The 18,927-nt window shown below is 42.4% G+C and overlaps 3 protein-coding genes and 1 pseudogene across 5 annotated transcripts in view; 3 read left to right on the forward strand and 1 right to left on the reverse strand.

Annotated features, from left to right (window-relative positions):
- Positions 1 to 18,927, forward strand: part of LOC149383009 (putative disease resistance RPP13-like protein 1) — a 67,082-nt pseudogene that overhangs the window by 15,483 nt on the left and 32,672 nt on the right. The window lies entirely within an intron of this gene.
- On the forward strand, positions 3,050 to 11,103 carry LOC149383011 (uncharacterized). The gene is made up of 3 exons (XM_089627655.1): positions 3,050 to 5,518; positions 10,509 to 10,805; positions 10,885 to 11,103. Exons 1-3 carry the CDS (start codon positions 3,050 to 3,052, stop codon positions 11,101 to 11,103), a joined length of 2,985 nt encoding a protein of 994 aa, XP_089483781.1.
- Positions 15,558 to 16,235, reverse strand: LOC149383012 (uncharacterized). The gene has a single exon (XM_089627656.1). It carries the CDS (start codon positions 16,167 to 16,169, stop codon positions 15,558 to 15,560), a length of 612 nt encoding a protein of 203 aa, XP_089483782.1. The 5' UTR covers positions 16,170 to 16,235.
- LOC149383013 (uncharacterized) lies at positions 16,286 to 18,406 on the forward strand. 2 transcript variants are annotated; one of them, XM_089628836.1, is made up of 5 exons: positions 16,286 to 16,365; positions 16,453 to 16,631; positions 16,672 to 17,608; positions 17,897 to 18,198; positions 18,273 to 18,406. In XM_089628836.1, the coding sequence occupies exons 1-4, from the start codon at positions 16,324 to 16,326 to the stop codon at positions 18,092 to 18,094; spliced, it is 1,356 nt and encodes a 451-aa protein (XP_089484962.1). In that variant the 5' UTR covers positions 16,286 to 16,323; the 3' UTR covers positions 18,095 to 18,198; positions 18,273 to 18,406. The 2 variants fall into 2 exon arrangements, with proteins under 2 accessions (XP_089484962.1, XP_089484961.1); XM_089628835.1 differs by having other exon boundaries at positions 16,287 to 16,365; positions 16,453 to 16,557; positions 16,595 to 17,608.

Genomic DNA, 18,927 nt, shown 5'->3' on the forward strand with positions numbered 1-18,927 from the left:
ATTTTAAAAAAGAAAAATTACAACCAACTTAAAACGTTGGGATTGTAAATTAGTCAACATTTCTAAATCTTTAGCAAAATAGCCGTAATTGATGACATGTCATATAAATTTATTTTTTATTCCCATTTTGACCTTTATTATTTCGTTTTTTAAATATATAAAATCTTGAATTTATGTTTCAAATGTTAATGAATTCAGTCCATTTTTATAGCAACAAATTCATTGAATAACTAATAAAACCACGATTCACCTTTTCAAAATGGAAAAGTCACTCTCTCTCTCTCTCTAGAAGGACGAAATGTAATCCTATTGATGTCATGGTCATCTTCATCATCACCATCATGAGCTATATAGCCTCCTATTTTGCTACCTCAGCTTTTCAGAGCTTCGAGGTATTCTTCTTTTTCATCTTCAAGGTTCAATTTTTCAGAGCCTTATCCGACGATATTTCTAAATCTCAACCCTGACTCCGTCTACGTCAATCGTCATCCCCGGGCTCCAATCCTGGAGATTGTCTTCCTCCACCTCGCGCTAGAGCTATGGTGTCCACTAGAAACACTCCGTTCAACATCTTCTCTCAGATCAAAGCTGTTGCTCCGGTGATCGAACAGTTTTAGAGGAAGATCGCTTCCATAACATGGAAATGCTATCAATTTGCGGCATCTGGATATATATGGAACACCTCTAAAAGAAATGAACTGTCACATACAAAATATGAAGTCTTTGGTGACATTGAGAAAAATAGTTGATGGCGATGGAGATACGGGCAATAAAATTATAGTAGTGAAACAAGTTCAACCTTTTAAGGGAAAACTTGAAATTTCGAGTATTGAAAATGTGGGAGATTCTTTGGAGGCTAATTTAAAAAATAAGAAGGGAATTACGGTTTTGAGTTTGATATGGAGTGGTGAATATGCCAGCAATTCAAATAGTGAGAGAAATATTGGATTCACTTCAACCTCATACCAATGTGAAAAATCTCCGGTTCTACCATTACAGAGGCATGATATAAATTTCCAGATTGGGTGTGATACATTTCATATTCTAACATAGAATTGATCTGCCTAGTGAATTGTAGAAGTTGCTGCATTTTGCCTCCGCTCGGACAGCTTCCATGCCTCAAAACACGTCATATAGAGGGGTGTGATAGTGTGATGTCAGTGGATGATGAGTTTTACGGCCAAAATAGTAGTGGCAACTCTTTCGTATCCTTAGAATCCTTATCTATATGTGATATGGCACAGTGGAAGGAGTGGTCATTTGGTGGAGATGGCACACTAGTTTTCCCCAGGCTGAGATTACTAGAGTTACGAGGATGTCCGGAGTTGAAGATGAGCTTACCAAATACGTCGGATGCTTATCATGTACACCCCAACTCTCTCTCTAAACTAGAAAATCTTTACATAAGGAATTGCAGAAAACTTTTGCGTATCGCTGGTTGGGAAGGGGATTTGTTTTCTGTGGATGGCATGTTTCTCCAGACCACTCTGGCTAGCATTACTATCGATGATAGTAGCAATCTGCAGTCGGCCCTAAACGGCGAGGCCTTTCAACAACTCACCAACCTTGAGGGGTTTGAGATTTACGATTGCCCTCGGTTTCAGAGTTTGCCCGATGAAGGCTTGATTGCTTCTTTCTCTAAATTATCGACAATCAAGGGATGTCATCGATTGTTGCGTGTGATTGCCGTGTGTGTGTTCTTTGGTTGAGCATTGATCCAATCTGAAGAACTCACCAGAGCCAAAGTTGTAGAAAAAGTCAACATATTGCTTTTAATATTTTATTTTATACGACCATAATCGCTCTTTTGAATTTCAGGTAAAGAGCACTACATGACTTATTTGGAACAAGTAGTAGCTCAATCCTCGGAGCATATGAAATTGGAAGCGATGCTGACCGACAAGAATGGAATCATATTTCTCCGGACTAGAAAATATATTGTGTGGATACATATTTGTCTTTTTCATTACTAAAAATAGGCTCCTAAATATATCCAATGTCCACGCCAAATTGACTCTTTACTTATTTTCGTCCCTGTGTTGTCATTTGATCACGAGACTATCTGTGAGTGCTCCTCTGAAAATGAGGACGTCCTCCAACTCATTATATTTCTGAGCTTTCCCGCAGCAACTTTTAACCCTTGTGTTCGTGTTATCGATTTATCAAAATGAAATTACTTCTCTTTATTATTATATTTTTCATTTGGAAATTAAAATGAAATTTCACTGTGGTAACAGTATGGTGTGTAGATGTGAACTGACATTTTATTTTATAATCAAAGATCTTTTAATTTTTTTTTTTTAAAAAAAGTCGTAGACTTGTTTGAGTACTGATCTTAAAGGTGTGGGGTTCCATCTAAAACCAAGTTTGACAATTAGAGGAGTAACCCACAAGCCTTATAAAGAGGCCAGGATCGAAATACCCAACCGATGTGGGACTATCCTTGATACACCCCCTCACGCGCAACGGGCACAGGCACTGGCAGCGTGAAGTAGGCCCGATCAGGTAGCCCACAATCGTGAATGGGCCCCGCTCTGATACCATCTTAAAGGTGTGGGGTTCCATCTAAAACCAAGCTTGGTGATTAGAGGAGTAACCCACAAGCCTTATAAAGAGCCCATGATCGTAATACCCAGTCGATGTGGGACTATCCTTGATAACTGATGCCGATGTTATTGGTCTTACCTTCATGAACGCGTGGGACCGCAAGATCAACAAATCCCGCTAATTCTGGAAACGGACAACTCGACATGGCCTCTTTATTTTCGATATTTACTGCCTTTATGTAGCTTTTATTTGGCTTTTATTCTGAATACTTATTGCCTTTATTTAGCTTTTATTTGGCTTTTATTTTGAGGATTTATTTCCATTAGTGTCTTTGTTTTCTTCATATGGGAGAGATAACAATTTGCATGGACGTTGCTGAATGAATTAAGAAAATCAAGTTGTATGCTTGTGTTGGACAGTTTATAGCTTTCCAATTCATGTTCATCTCGTTCCTACGTTCGTGTCTACACCAGTTGGTATCAGAGCCAATCGCTTCCGTGCAATGGCACCGAAGAAGCGAGTGATTCGAGATGCTTCCTTAGACGACGTTCATAGGCGTGAAGAGGACGTAGGATTACGCGCTCAAGTTGAGTTGTTAATGAGGCAAGTGGCAGCGCTGCTACAACACCACGAAGAACAACAACAGTACCGAGGCGAGTCCGAAATTGAAACCGAGGACGATCAGTCGAACCCTTTTGGTCGTGATGTTGGTGACCGTGGTCGTGCATGGGATAGGCGCGAAACAGTCCCGGAGAACAACCGATGGGAGATGGCGTTCAAGGTCGAGATCCCGGAATTTCACGGTGGTGTTCAAGCCGAGGAATTCTTGGACTGGCTTATCGCGACGGAGGAGATCCTCGATTTCAAGGAGGTACCGGATGAGAGGCGTGCGTCTCTTGTCGCTACCCGCTTTCGAGGTCGAGCCGCCGCGTGGTGGTCCCAACTTCGTACCCGGCGCGCGCGCATCGGGAAAGCGAAGATTACATCGTGGATTAAATTGAAGAAACACATGCGGAAAGCATTTCTTCCGTATAATTATACTCGCACGCTCTACACTGCTCTCCAAAACCTTTGCCAAGGTACAAAATCCGTGTCCGACTACACCACTGCGTTTAATTTGCTTATTACACGTAATGATTTGACCGAGACGGAAGAGGAAATTACTTCGCGCTATATCGGAGGACTGCGCTCGTCTATCCAAGACACGCTCATGTTATTCGATCCAACCACTCTCTCCGAAGCAGACCAACGCGCCATCGCCATTGAGACACAAAACAATCGCCGCCGCTTCAGCCCCGGGGACTCATCCTCGTCCACGGACACTGCCCCAACAGCCCCCACCATGCGCGGGCCAGCCAACGTTCCAGTTCCGCCACATGCCCCTGCTACAGTTCCTGCACGTCATGTCCCTCCAGCCGGTCTTCGTTGTTTTGGATGTAGAGAACCGGGTCATCGCCGTGCTAATTGCCCGCAAAATCAACGCAACGGTCTCTTCATTGACGAGGCTCAAAACGACTTCGAAGTTGGCCCCATTTTTGACGAGGAACTATATGACAGTGACGACATTGAAGAAGTATGTGGTGACGTTGGGCAAGCACTAGTGATTCGCCGTAATTTTCTCACTCCACCGAGCCGTGATGCGGAATGGCTTCGTACAAACATCTTTCAATCTTCTTGCACAATCAACGACAAAATTTACCGCTTTGTCATCGACTCCGGGAGTTGCGAGAACGTCATCGCCGAAGAAGTCGTCACCAAACTTGGCCTTGCTACGGAGAAACACCCACACCTGTACAAACTCGGGTGGCTCAAATCCGGTACCGACATCGCCGTCTCCAAACGAGTCCGGGTAAAATTCTCTATCGGCCCCACTTACAAAGACGATGTTTTATGCGACGTTGTCGCCATGGACGCATGCCATTTACTTCTCGGTTGCCCGTGGCAATTTGATAGGAGCACCACACACGATGGCCGAGTTAACACGTATAGCTTCCTTTTCAGTGGCAAAAAGATAGTTCTCCTCCCTTCGAACCCGACCAAACCAACCCCTAAACGCTCGTCGACAAGTCTTCTATCACGAGCCGAGTTTGAAGACGCCGCTACGGAAACCGGAATTATTTTTGCTTTGTTCGGCAAACCAGCCCCGACCCCCACCAAGGTGCCATCATCGGTCCAGCCCATTTTGGACGCGTTCCCGGACGTTTTTGCCACTGAACAACCCGTTGCACTCCCTCCGTTGCGTGATATTCAACACCACATTGATTTGGTACCGGGAGCTCAATTACCTAACCGCGCCCATTACCGAATGAGTCCGAGCGAACACGAGGAGCTTCGTCGCCAAGTGGAAGAATTACTCGCCAAAGGACATATTCGTGAAAGCTTAAGTCCATGTGCCGTACCCGCTCTTCTCACACCAAAAAAGGATGGCTCGTGGAGAATGTATGTCGATAGCCGAGCCATTAACAAGATCACAGTACGATACCGTTTCCCGATTCCAAGGCTTGATGACTTACTCGATCAATTGAGCAGCGCACAAATATTTAGTAAACTCGATTTGAAGAGTGGCTATCACCAAATCCGTATCCGCCCCGGCGATGAATGGAAAACGGCTTTCAAGACTCGAGAAGGCCTATACGAATGGATTGTCATGCCATTTGGTCTCTCCAACGCCCCGAGTACATTTATGCGAGTTATGAACCAATCGCTTCGTCCCTTTATTGGTAAATTCGTTATTGTTTATTTCGATGACGTTTTAATCTATAGCGCTAACCCCGAGGAACACTTGAAATACCTTCGGGAAGTTCTACTCGTTTTTGTTAGTCACGCCTTCTACGCCGCGGCCCACAAGTGCACGTTCGCCAACGACAATGTCACCTTTTTGGGCTACGTCATCTCCGCACAAGGGCTGGCCGTCGATTCGTCCAAGGTGCTCGCTGTGACTTTGTGGCCGCGACCCTCGAACGTAACCGAGGTTCGTAGTTTTCACGGACTTGCCGCTTTTTATCGGCGATTTATGTTGTCAATGGTGCCCACAAGAAGAGTTGTAGTCTTTATTTTGTACATTTGATGTAATAAAGTCTCATGAAGACTCTTGCTTGTAATTTCCTATTCATTTAATAATAAAGTTGAAACGTTCATTCATTCTTTCTTTGTTTGAAGCTTTATGATAAAACCTTAGTCTTTTAGTCCATAAACAAACTTAACAACTTACGAAGAGACAAATGTAGATTTGCATGAACAAACTCTTCGTAGTTTGCTTAAAACGATATATTCGCAATCTTAGGGTCAAAGGACTATTGACCTCAGTACGATTGTTAGAAGAATCTATGATGTCTGGTTATGAGGCATTGAGAGTTGGAGACTCTATAGTTCTTCTAGGTATCTTCCGAAGGTATTGAATTGACCAGTGCACTTCTAGAGACAAGATAAGAACAAACCATTTAACCTCTAATGTCTCGAAGTCACTATGTATGAATTGCATCATGCTTACCTTAATCCTGAAATGAGACATGTCATTTCACAGCTTACGTATTCTCATTTGAGAAAGTCAGAGTTCGGACTCACTATGTGATTCCGAACAGGGCCTATTGGTGAAATACTAAGTTGTGAGAATATCATGAGTAACTTTGTGAAGTTCTCATAGATATGGAATTCATGTACAAGATTGCTGAAATGCAATGTATGTCACCTCATGCTTTGTTCCTTGGAGTGTGAATAAATGAACTGGCCAGTGTCCAAATTGAGTCCTGACTTTTTTGGATGAAACAATGTGACTTGTTAGCTCCTCGTCAATACATTGTTTCTAACTTATTCACAAGCGACAAAGGAGTTGAGGAAATAACAGCTAGAAGGGTAAAATGGTAATTTAGTAAATTCCGACTAGTTGATGACATTCATGAAGGGTAAACATAGATAATATTCAGTGGATCCACTCATCATAATTAGGTTGAATTCTTGAGTAGAAAATAAATTCATTTGAACCGAGAGATTTTCAATGTCAACTCTTTAGTGGAGTCAGTTGGCATTAAGCTAAACTTGGAAAAGGTTTGTGAACTTTTGAGTCAAAGTGTTTAGCTCAAGCTTTGTTCATTTGGGTCCATGAGGTCACTATCACGAATCACATCGAGTATGAATAGTTAAACTGGAAGCTAAGTCAAAACAAGAACGAAAATTGTCAAAAGGGTATTTTTGTCTTTTGAGACATATGATGAAATGAATGTCAATAAATTTTTTTGACAAGGTCATTTGATGACATGCATCACTCGGCCAATACTAGTCTTATTGGGCCTTGTGGATTAATTTCATTTCATAAGAATTTTATTGAAAATTCTTAATGGGTCTTTTTCATGTTCTCATGAACAAATAAAGAAGCTTCTAGAAGCTCCTTCTAGAGGACATGTTGGGCGCCTACTACCCAAGAGACAGAGAGAATATTTTGTGCATAAATGTATCAAGATACTTGCCAAAAGAAAAAGAGAAAACAAATTTGCATGAGGAAGCTTTAGGGTAATCGGCCAAGAGAGAGTCAAAGGCAAGGCATGGAACAAAATAGGAAACAAATCCAAGGCTTATTGAAGCCTATGTTGGCCGTGTGACTCAATAAAGGAAATAGGGAAATTAGCTCATGAATATGTGATATTCTATAGAAGAGGAAACTACCTTATAGAAGGTGAGACCTCTCCTATAAATAGGAGCCTCATTCCACACATTTCATTCATCCAAGTTTAAGAGATTTGAGAGACTCTCTCTCTAGAACTTTGGCCGAACTCCTCTCTCTCTCTCTAGTTTATTTTCAATTTTTGTTTTGGCACCTAGGTCCTCATTTGACCTAGTGTTTAGCTCTGCGACTTCAAGACTCGTTCTTAAGTCGTAGTGTTTAAAAGTGCCCACTCACTAATTCCCTTATTTTGAGTGATTTAGTGATAGAAACTTTCGTGGTTGCTCGAGGTGCCGAGGAAAGAAAGAGAGACGTGCTACGAGGGGAGACGTGCGTTGCAACTTTCCAAAAGCTTCTCAAAGTTCAAGCATCAAGAAAGGTTAGTAAACTTCTATACTCATAATAGTTATTAATTACATGTACTTGCTCTTTGTCTAGGTTAGTAAAAAACCGTTTTTACTTTAAAAGAAAATTTTTAAAATTCCGCCGCTTACCGAAGCGTTAATTATTTTCTTAAACCCTAGATCGATTCCAACAATTTATACCTTACTTTAGCTTGATTATGGCACCTATCACGGAGTGCATTAAGACCGGGGGATTTCATTGGAATACCGATGCGGAAGAAGCCTTCGTTCGGGTCAAGGAAAAATTGACAACCGCCCCAATACTCGTTTGACCGGATTTCGAGCAACCGTTCATTCTCCATTGTGATGCGTCTAAGGTGGGAATAGGGGCTTTTTAAGCAACAAAACCGTCCAATGGCTTATTTTAGTGAGAAGCTTTCCGGACCCAAGACTCGGTACAAAACTTACGACGTCGAGTTCTACGCAATTGTGCGCGCAATCCACCATTAACGCCACTATTTGTTTCACAAAGAATTCGTACTCTACACCGATCACAACGCCCTCAAACATCTCGGTTCTCAAGATAAAGTTTTGGCGCGACATGCTTCTTGGATTGATTTTTTGCAATAGTTAACGTTCACGATTAAGCACAAGTCCGGAGTCCTAAACCGTGTTGCTGATGCGTTGAGTCGCCGTCACGCTTTATTATCGCAACTTCGCATCACCACACCGGGGTTCGACTCGCTGCCCGAAACGTACCTTAGTGACCCGTTCTTCGCCAAAGTCGCTCAAAACATCAACAACAACACCGCGACTGACTTCTTTTGGTCCGAGGGGTTCCTTTTTCATCGTGGATAGTTATGCATTCCGGAAGGGAGCCTACGGCTCATGATTGTTCGTGATCTTCACAATGAGGGCCACGTCGGTCGTGATCGTACTTTTCACCTCGTCGCTTCACGTTATTTTTGGCCGTCCATGCGTCGTGACATCGCCCGCTTTGTGGACCGTTGCCGAATTTGCCACACCGCCAAGGGAAAAGCGACGAACGCCAGCCTATACCGCCCATTTCCTATCCCGACTCAACCGTGGAGTGACGTGTGTTGCGATATTTTTATAACTAGCACGCAAGTGGACGTATCGAACAAGTAATAGTGTTACGTAAGTAACGGATATCGATCCCACAGAGACTAGTTACTCTAGCGACGTTAAACAACCTAAAGCAAATTGATTTCACTGTATTAAGGTGGGAGGTGCAAGAATTAACTATAATAAAATAACTAAAAACAACGGAAATTTAACACGAAACTTCAAATAAGATAAAATGGGGGTCACGACTTCACCGGGAAATTAAGACTCGGGGGTTTCGGGTTCCTACAACTTGACCTACTCTACTCATGCTAATCTCATTCTCCCTATGATATTACTAGCCTCTCTCGAGTGATCTAGCAACCTACGCAATTGACGGATTATATATCCTCTCGGCCTCTAATCCTATTAAAACAATCACGAGCAATAAACACGAGAATTCAAACGATTACATTAGGCTTAAGCCGTCTAGCAACCTAAGAACAAAACGAAGCATGGATTATGAGCATGAGTTTTCGCCCTCTCTCGAGTGACAGAAAACTCCTAAAAACAATCCTAAAGATGGCCAACCCAAAGAACGCATTAAGAACACATCCACACAAGCATGAATAATTGAGTACATCAAAGCATAATTTCACCCTAACGAAACCCCCTAACCCAATTTAATCCAGCTACATCGCAACCCCGCTAAAAATCTAGCCTCTAACGGAATCCATAGTTAACAACATAATGATCAAAACAATAATCAACATAATCATAAATAAGAAAGAAACTATGAGATTCATGACGGGAAAAACGAAACTATCAATTAATTGAGAAATAAAAGTAGTCGAGAGTAAGGGAAAGAAAGAAAAACTATTAAAAACGGGAGTTCACGGTTGCTTGTTCGTCGGATCGTCGACTCAACTTCGCTCCCAAACAAAAGCTCTCAAAGAAAAAGTGCAGCCAAAAGTAGAAAAAACTAAAACCAAACTAGAATAAGTTAATTAGGTTACAAGAGGTGTTTTTAGCCCTGATTGTGTGTTTTTCGGAGTGATCTGAGCCTTCCAATTCGATCCAAGGGTCAAAAATCTTCAGAAATCGTTAATTTCCTATTCCAAGAATCCGAAGGCGCGCGGTAGCCACTGCGCGGCGCGCGGACTCAACTCCAGGTTATGCGCGCTCCGCGCATAACACTCTGTGCGATTTCATGGTTCGTGATCCCGTATGCGCGGCACGCGACTAGAGGCACGCGGCGCGCGGTCTCGGATCCTGTCTTCCCGCGGCGCGCGGTGGAGAGCGCGCGGCGCGCGTAGTCGCCAAGTTTCTTGCCCATCTCAATTTTGATTCCATTTTTTACCATTTTTACTCCGAATCTCATCATCTTTCTACGAAATTGATTGTAGATGCTCCAATGCTCCTCTGAACTTGAAATTACTCAAAAACCTACTAAAAACCATTAAAATACTTGAGGATTCGTCTGTTTTTGGTTCGGGAAATAGGAATTTTACGCGTGATAAACGCACCTATCAACGTGAGCATGGATTTTGTTTTGGGTTTCCCGCGTACTCAACGAGCTAACGACTCTATCTTTCTGGTCGTGGACCGCTTCTAAAAAATGACTCATTTTATTCCATGCAAAAAAAACTGCGGATGCTAGTAATGTGGCGAGTTTGTATTTCCGCGAGGTCTATCGTCTTCATGGTCTACCGTTGTCGATCGTTTTCGACCGCGACACGCGATTTTTGAGTCATTTTTGGCGGAGTTTGTGGCGCCTCGTGGACACGCGCCTCGACTTTAGTAGTGCTTATCACCCGGAAACGGATGGACAAACGGAAGTTGTTAATCGTTCGCTTGGAGATTTACTTCGTTGTCTCGTTGGTGACTCAATCAAGACATGGGATTTAAAGCTTTGCCAAGCGGAGTTCGCGCATAACCACGCCGTCAACCGGAGCACCGGCATGAGTCCTTTTCAAGTAGTGTACGGCATTCTTCCTCGATGCCCACTCGATCTCGCACCCGTTCCGGATCCCACTCGACTACATGGTGACGCCACTGCCTTCATCGAGTTGCTGCAGGAGACTCATTGCAAAACAGCCGCCAACCTGCAAGCCGCCACTGCTCGTTACAAGGAAGCCGCAGATAAGAAGCGTCGCGCTTTGGAATTCTCCGTTGGCGACTACGTGTGGGCGGTATTGACTAAAGACCGCGTTCCCGTTCACGAGTACAACAAGCTCAAGCCGAAGACCATCGGCCCCCTCCATCGCCAAGGTCAACCCCAATGCTTACCGTCTCCGTCTCCCGAGCCACATCCGCACACATGACGTCTTCAACGTCAAGCACCTCCGTCCATACACCGGCGACAACTCCGACGAGGACGCACAACCGAATTCGGGGACGAATTCTTTCGACCCGGGGGAGAATGATGCCGATATTATTGGTCTGACCTTCATGAACGCGTGGGACCGCAAGATCAACAAATCCCGCTAATTCTGGAAACAAACAACTCGACATGGCCTCTTTATTTTCAATATTTACTTCCTTTATGTAGCTTTTATTTGGCTTTTATTCTGAATACTTATTGCCTTTATCTAGCTTTTATTTGGCTTTTATTTTGAGGATTTATTTCCATTAGTGTCTGTTTGTTTTCTTCATATGGGAGAGATAACAATTTGCATGGACGTTTCTGAATGAATTAAGAAAATCAAGCTGTATGCTTGTGTTGGACAGTTTATAGCTTTCCAATTCCTGTTCATCTCGTTCCTACGTTCGTGTCTACACCAAGTACTCATCAATTTGACGTAATGTCATGATTATCTCATCAATTTTAGTAAGCATCACAAACAATTTTCCATTTAAACGTTCATTTATTAAAAATTCTTAATGTGGACGATGCAGCTATCTACTTATTTTAAAGTTTGAGCTTGGCAAAATTGTCTAACTTTCAAATATTGAGGCAAAATAGCTAAAATTTGACAAAACCCCAAAATTACCCACAAGCGCATACGCATACACTTCCATCAATCCCCTAAAAAATAGCTCTCGATCCGCCAAATTCGCCATTCGATTTCTGTCGTGGCCTCCATCGATCGCCATCGTCGTTCATGGCGGCTCCGTCGCGGAAACCTCGGTAATCTAATTCGAGTCCAAAAATGGCGGAGGCAATTGGAATCCAGAGAAGAATCCATGACATTCTCAGAGAACCAAAATCTGAGCTTGATTGCCGAGGAAAAATCAGTGAAGTTTTGGACTTCATCTCTAAATTAGCTTTTCGAATCCACAATAATTTGGTCGCAGTCGTCGTCGTCGTCCATGACGGCTCCGGCAAGGTCGTGGTCTGGAATCGAGCTCGAAGAAGCTCTGAATCCGTCGCCGCCATCTCCGTCGTCCTTGTCGCTCTAGAGATTGTTGAGATCGGTCGTTTCCGACAATCGGAAGGTGGTTTTATCGTCAATCGTCATCACCACCATCTTCTTCTTCTCTCTTTTTTTTTCTTCTGCTTTATCGAACATTGGATTAAATTTTTTGAAAGTATGATTAAATATTTTGACACACATTTTCTTCTTCTTCCGTTTTTGGTGTTGAGTGGTTTTGTTAAACGTTAGATTAAATTTTTTGAAAACATGATTAAATATTTTGACATCTTCTTCTTCTTCTTCTTCTTCTTCTTCTTCTTCTTCTACTTTTGGTTTATAGAAAAGTGGATTAAATATTTTGATAGCAAGATTAAATTTTTTGACATCTTCTTCTTATTTTTCTTCTTCTGGTTATAGAATAGTGGATTAATCAGGAAATGCAGTGGATTAAAATTTTAGAAACTTTATAATTAAGGTTATATTAGTACTTTTACATTCTAAGTGGTTAAAATTCAATAACTTATAAAACTTTGATTATTTTGCTAAAAACTAAATTTGAAACGACTAGTTCATACAAAAAAAAATCTTTTTATTTAATAATATTCTGAATGATATATTTCTGTGGTATTGACTAGTTCGTACTTGGAAGATCTTGTTTCGAGGTCATTGTTTCAGAAGTCAAGTAAAGATGACTCAGTTTTCCTCATGCACGACCTTATTCACGATTTAGCCATGTTCGTATCCCGTGGATTTTGTTTCAGGCTGGATGGAAGCAATGACTTTCATAGGCATACTCGTCATTTATCATATAGCAAGAAGTTTGTACAATTTGCAAACCTTGTTACTTTCATACTGCCGTTATCTTACAACATTACCAAAAAAATATGGAAAGGCTAATCAATTTGCGGCATCTAGATATTTATATAACACCTATAAGGGAAATGAACTTCCAAATAAAAAAATATGAAGTCTTTGCTAACATTGAGAATAATAGTTGTCGGCGATGGAGATACAGGGATTAATATTGAAGATTTCGGCTTATATTTGGCATGGCCTAAAGATCTTGATTTCGGCTTTGTGCTGAATTGTTAACTACTTTGTAGAGGATTTATCAACAAACCAGAAGTACTGGTTGAGAGGTTTGGACACAAGAGAATAAAGATATGTGCCGATTGAGAATTTGATACAATAAGACGAATCGACAAAGGGTTATGGGATTTAACATTCTGAAGTTACTCTGTTTCTTTAACATTATTATGAAATTTTATCCATTCAACACAAATGGCAAAAATTTGAGCAGATCTAGTTGATATTTCAGCTTCAACTATAGAAACAAGTTTTTTTATTTTTTATTTTATTTTTCCCAGCTGCTGATTGCAACAAGATGACTGCGTACACCTTAATTCTGATCGGTAATCATAAATGTAAAAAAGGTGCGGAAATAATTTTTTTTTTTTTTAAATTATGTCACCTTACGCTTGGTTTAAATGGATCTCGAATTCAATTAAAATTCTGGTCAATTCTCAGGCCTTTCTCAAATCTAACCAACGTTGATGTGTAGGGACACGCATGCAAGGTGTTCGACGAAGTGCCGGAGAGAAAGACCGTTTCTTTCGTCACTCTCGTCTGAGCCCTGTCGTCTGAGCACTTTGATGAAGCCGTTGACTCGTTTACGAGGCTGCATTAGGCCTCGGCTCTTATCAATACTTACTCGGTCTCGTGATTCTTTCAATGAGCTGTCATTTGATCTCAAGTCTATCAAGAGTTGTCGTCTGAAATTGAATCCAATTCCTTATCCTCAAAATCAACCGAGTCAAAAAAACTATTAGATTTACTCCCATACATGTACTAAGTACAACCTTCTTCTCAATGTTTTTGTAATTGTTCTTGGTTGTTTTCCTTTATTGAATCTCTGTGTAAAATTGAGCGCTTCGTGCTTTTCATAATTGTCCGACTCAGCGAACTTTTAAAATTATATACTCTTATGTCCAGTTATTCTGGTATATGAGTTATAGTTTGCTGCTCTTTCAACTATGTTCTCTCTGATAACAATGGTATTCTGTGCTATTTCAGAGGGATTTCCATGCTCGCTATGTGAAAGAGGCACCTAATGACATATTTGAAATGATAATGCAGGTTGGAAGTTACTCTACTCTATCAAAATTTTGCTGCTCTTTTCAACAATTTTTTTCCCGATAACAATCGTATCCTTTGCTATTTCAGAGGGATGTCTCTCTTCACGAGGTTCGTTCATCGTGCTCACCTCAGCACGCCAAGCTCTATAAGTGGAGGTACAGAAGCTTGGGAGACCTCTCGTACATGAAAGAAAATCCCACTTTCCACAGAGCAAACGCCGGACTCTCCCATGAATACTAGTTGGTGGATGAGAGCGCTCCTTCTCCGTGGTTTTACCAGAACAAAGGAGAGACTGAATATATCGTCAGTGTATACTTTTACATGCGTCTACTCGGATATCCCACCAATAAGATCTCCATTTTGACGACGTACAGCTACTGATCTGTGATGTGATTAGCCGGCGCTTCAATCTGTACCCTTTGATTGGTCCTCCAAGTAAGGTACGTCGTTCATTTTATTATCTTTTTTTCTGGTTTGATTGTGTTTAATTTTTTTTGTGACCTGAATGTGCTTAGCCGGGCTCAGAGAGACATAGCTTTTGACCTTTGTTTTTTGTACTCACTCGAATTGTAACCAGTTTTTGAAATAGTGAAATCCTCTCCTTTTATCGTTACATTTTTCCGGTGTTTTGGATTTTTCAAATATATGTGTTTTCTTTTGTTATTTGCTTTACTGTCATCGATTTTAAAAGACTGAATCCGATAATAATAACTCGAGTTTTGTCGTCTTTTCTTAGGAGTGGATAAATTCCAGGGTCAGCAGAACAATTTTATATTGTTATCCCTGTTTGTGGGTCATCTTCGCGACGTGAGAAGATTGGTGGTCGCCATGTCTCGTTCTCTGTTCGAGCAGTGCTACGAGCTTCAGCCCACTTTCAAGCTCCTCCTTCAGAGGGTTTGTATACTCTGTATGCTAATTTTAGATACCGTGTTATATTTTGCAGGTTTGTTTTATGAATTCAGATGGTGCGGAAAATATAGATCCAAGACCGCCTTTAGAATTACGCTTCCTAATCTGTCAAAAAGTGGCAATCGAAAGAAGTCTATTTCTGATTCAGCCAATGATGTTGATATGGTGAACGGCGATACTGAGAAAAAGAAGCTAATTGTTGAGGCATACACCCCTCCCGATCCAGGTCCTTATCCTCAAGATCAACCGAGGCAGAATTCTGTTAGATTTACTCCCATACAGGTACTAATGCAAACATCTTTCTCAATTTTTTCATAATTGTTCTTGGTCGCTTTACTTAAGTGAATATCTTGGGCAATGCTCTTTCTGAGTACAACTGAGCGCTTGTAAATGTTGTCTTCCTTCAGGTTGGAGCAATCCTTTCGGGTGTCCAGCCAGGCTTGACAATGGTTGTGGGTCCCCCTGGTACGGGAAAGACCGATACAGCTGTGCAGATCCTCAATGTCCTCTATCCTAATTGTCCGTCTCAGCGAACATTGATAATCACTCATTCAAACCGACAATAATAAACTTGCTCATCTTTCCTGAGCAAGTTCCGGTGAGGCAGCGTCGTCTCGGGAGAGGCTCGCAGCCGCGGAGGATGAGCTTCTCGGCGACGCTCCGGTGATCGTCGGGACAAGCTCCGGCGACTTTGTAGGTCATGTACTGAGAGAGCAAGTCGGTGGATTTGTGACACGTGTGTCCGACGGAAGAGACCATCTCGGTGATTTTGGTACGCGCGTCTTTCCCGAGCGGAAGCGCGTGGTGAGCGAGGAAGAGGCTGAGCTCGGCGGCGATGTTGGGGCGCGAGAGATCGATGGTATCGTATCCCAACAATTGCTTCTCCATCTGAGCGAGCTTCTTCTGTGAAGAGTCGATCTCTTTGATGATCAGAGCCACTTGGTCGGAGATGACGGAGATGTTCTTGTTGTGAGCTAGGGTTTGTGTTTGGGTGTGGTATTGGTGGTTTTTGGGAGAGTATGTGAAGGCGTAAAGAGCGAAGAGATTCGTGGTCACCACTGATAAGAGCATCAGGATATTCACCGCCGATGAACACAACGTCGCGTTTCGGAATCTCGCTGTTCCGTCGCCGATTTTCAGCGAAACCGAACCCATTTTCGCTGGATCTGATTCTGATCTGAGAGAAACGAGAGAGAGAGAGAGAGAGAGACGCAGAGAGAGGAGTGTCAAAATTACTTTGACTCAAGAGAGCGTTTTTATTTTTATTTTTTATTATTGTCGGTTGCTCCAAGAATTTAAGTCAAGTTTAATGTCCTCTATCCTTAATGACATCTTTGAAAAGATAATGCAGGTTGGGAGTTACTCTACTCTGTCTAAAAACTTGCTCATCTTTCAACTACGTTTTCCCGATTAACAATCGTATCCTTTGCTATTTCAGAGGGATGTTCCGGCTCGCTATCTTCTTCGTCTTGGTCAAGGTGAGCAAGAGCTCGCAACCGATCTTGATTTTAGCCGACAGGGACGTGTGAATGCTATGCTTGTTCGGAGGCTTGAATTACTCAGCGAAGTGGAGAGATTGGCGAGGTCTCTCCAACTTCCCGAGGATGTTGGGTATACCTGTGAAACAGCCGGGTATTTTTGGTTGCTTCACGTATACTCTCGGTGGGAGCTATTTCTCGCCGCTTGCGTCGAGAAAGAAAACGAGCCATCATTCGTCAAAGACCGATTCCCTTTCAAAGAGTTCTTCTCGAACGCTCCCGCACCAATTCTTCACTGGCGAGTCGTTCGAGAAAGACATGAGGGCGGCGGAAGGGTGTTTTCGTCATCTGAAGGTTATGTTCCAAGAACTCGAAGAGTGCCGGGCGTTCGAGTTGCTCAAGTCAACGGCCGATCGAGCGAATTACTTGATGACTAAGCAAGCGAAGATCGTAGCAATGACCTGCACTCACGCGGCTCTGAAGAGAAAGGACTTTTTGCAGCTGGGTTTCAAGTACGACAACCTGTTGATGGAAGAGAGCGCTCAGATTCTGGAGATCGAGACTTTCATCCCGATGCTTCTTCAGAGGCAGCAAGACGGGCGTGCGAGGCTAAAACGCTGCATTCTGATTGGAGACCATCACCAATTGCCTCCGGTCGTGAAGAACATGGCATTCCAGAAGTACAGTCACATGGACCAGTCTCTCTTCACTAGGTTTGTTCGTCTCGCCGTGCCTTACATTGAGCTCAATGCCCAGGGTCGTGCTCGCCCGAGCATCGTCAAGCTCTACAATTGGTGGTACAGAGGCTTGGGAGACCTCTCGTACGTGAAGGAAAATCCCATTTTTCACAGAGCAAACGCCGGATTTTCCCACGAATACCAGTTGGTGGATGTTCCGGATTACCATGGAAAGGGCGAGAGCGCTCCTTCTCCGTGGTTTTACCAGAACGAAGGAGAGGCCGAATATATCGTCAGTGTCTATATATACATGCGTCTACTCGGATATCCTGCCAATAAGATTTCCATTTTGACGACTTACAACGGTCAGAAGCTTCTTATCCGTGATGTGATTAGCCGATGCTGCAATCCGTACCCATTGATTGGTCCTCCGAGCAAGGTATGCTGTTAAAAATATTATCTTTGTTATGGTTTGATTGCGTTTGATTTTCGGTGACCCGAATGGGAAATTTTTTATTCAGCAGGGACACAGTTGTCATCCTTCCCTTTTGACTTTTTTTTTGGCACTCGGATTGTAACCAGGTTTTGATAGAGTAGAATCCTCTCTGCCTATTGTTTTACTTTTACCTTGGGTTTTACGCGAATATGTACATTTACGTTTATTGTATTTTAACACACTGAATCCGATGATGATAAGTACAACTCGACTTTTGTTGTCTTTTCTCAGGTTACGACAGTGGATAAATTTCAGGGTCAGCAGAATGATTTTATATTGCTGTCACTGGTGCGAATGAGATTTGTGGGTCATCTTCGCGACGTGAGAAGATTGGTGGTTGCCGCCGTTCTTTGTTCGAGCAATGCTACGAGCTTCAGCCCACTTTCAAACTCCTCCTTCAGAGGCCCGACCACCTCTGCCTCAACTTGACTGAGGTCGAGCCATTCACTGAGCGCCACGTGGACGACACCGGGCCCGTCCACCACGTCGGAAGTGTCGATGAGATGACAGCAATTTGCAGTGAGCTCTATCAGGTACACACATATGTCATATATATGGTCTCTGAACATGAACATATGATCGTAATCGCTCTAATTTTGGATTACAGGTAAAGTATGCGGCTTATTCAGAACAAGTAGTGGCTCAATCCTCGGAGCATATGGAATTGGAAGAAGCCGAAGCAACAACGAACGCAGAAAATGGTGAGGCAGAGAATGGAAGGCTCAAGGAAGTCGATGCAAAGGTAGAAGATGGGAAGACGGACGAGAATCTTAATGATGGCCCGCCAACAATGGAGTCGTAGTTCTAATCATTCTCTCCCGGGACCGGGAAACATGTTGTACTGATGGATAATATCAGGAGGTGCTTCAAATATGCTCCCATGATCTATCTAATTAACGTTGATGTTAAACATAGTTTTCAATGTTCGGTTAATGTCATTTGAAATCAGACAATGAAGAGGACCTCTAAAAAAGTGAATCCATATTCAGGTTTCCCCGTGGAAGGAATAGTTAAAAAAAAAAGAAAAAAAAAAAAAAGAAAGCAAACAGGAACCAGCGATAATCAAACCTCTCGTGTGTATGCCTCGACACATTTAATATGTTATTTTTTTTTTGCTCAAAATGACACATTTAATTTTATGTGAACGAAGATAATTGGAACCTCATCTTTCATTCTCTACCACTGAAAAGATAATTTAATGTGCATTTAATTTCCAACATGGACAGCTGACAGCCCATGCATTTTTGTTTCCGCGTGATAGG

This window comes from Urtica dioica, chromosome 10, assembly GCF_054948205.1.
Source record: "Urtica dioica subsp. dioica isolate 48M chromosome 10, U.dioica_male_clone48M_v1_H2, whole genome shotgun sequence".
Taxonomy (NCBI): Eukaryota; Viridiplantae; Streptophyta; class Magnoliopsida; order Rosales; family Urticaceae; genus Urtica; species Urtica dioica.

What these genes read in the sequence shown, in the direction of transcription:
- LOC149383011 (XM_089627655.1), top strand. Translation starts at nt 3,050, where the DNA reads ATGGCACCGAAGAAGCGAGTGATTCGAGATGCTTCCTTAGACGACGTT. An exon ending in GACCCTCGAACGTAACCGAG is followed by an intron (nt 5,519 to 10,508) that starts GTTCGTAGTTTT and finishes GACTCAATCAAG; the next exon opens with ACATGGGATTTAAAGCTTTG. An exon ending in TTGGCGACTACGTGTGGGCG is followed by an intron (nt 10,806 to 10,884) that starts GTATTGACTAAA and finishes TCCATCGCCAAG; the next exon opens with GTCAACCCCAATGCTTACCG.
- LOC149383012 (XM_089627656.1), bottom strand. Translation starts at nt 16,169, where the DNA reads ATGGGTTCGGTTTCGCTGAAAATCGGCGACGGAACAGCGAGATTCCGA.
- LOC149383013 (XM_089628835.1), top strand. Translation starts at nt 16,324, where the DNA reads ATGTCCTCTATCCTTAATGACATCTTTGAAAAGATAATGCAG. An exon ending in TCTTTGAAAAGATAATGCAG is followed by an intron (nt 16,366 to 16,452) that starts GTTGGGAGTTAC and finishes TTGCTATTTCAG; the next exon opens with AGGGATGTTCCGGCTCGCTA. An exon ending in TGATTGGTCCTCCGAGCAAG is followed by an intron (nt 17,609 to 17,896) that starts GTATGCTGTTAA and finishes GTCTTTTCTCAG; the next exon opens with GTTACGACAGTGGATAAATT.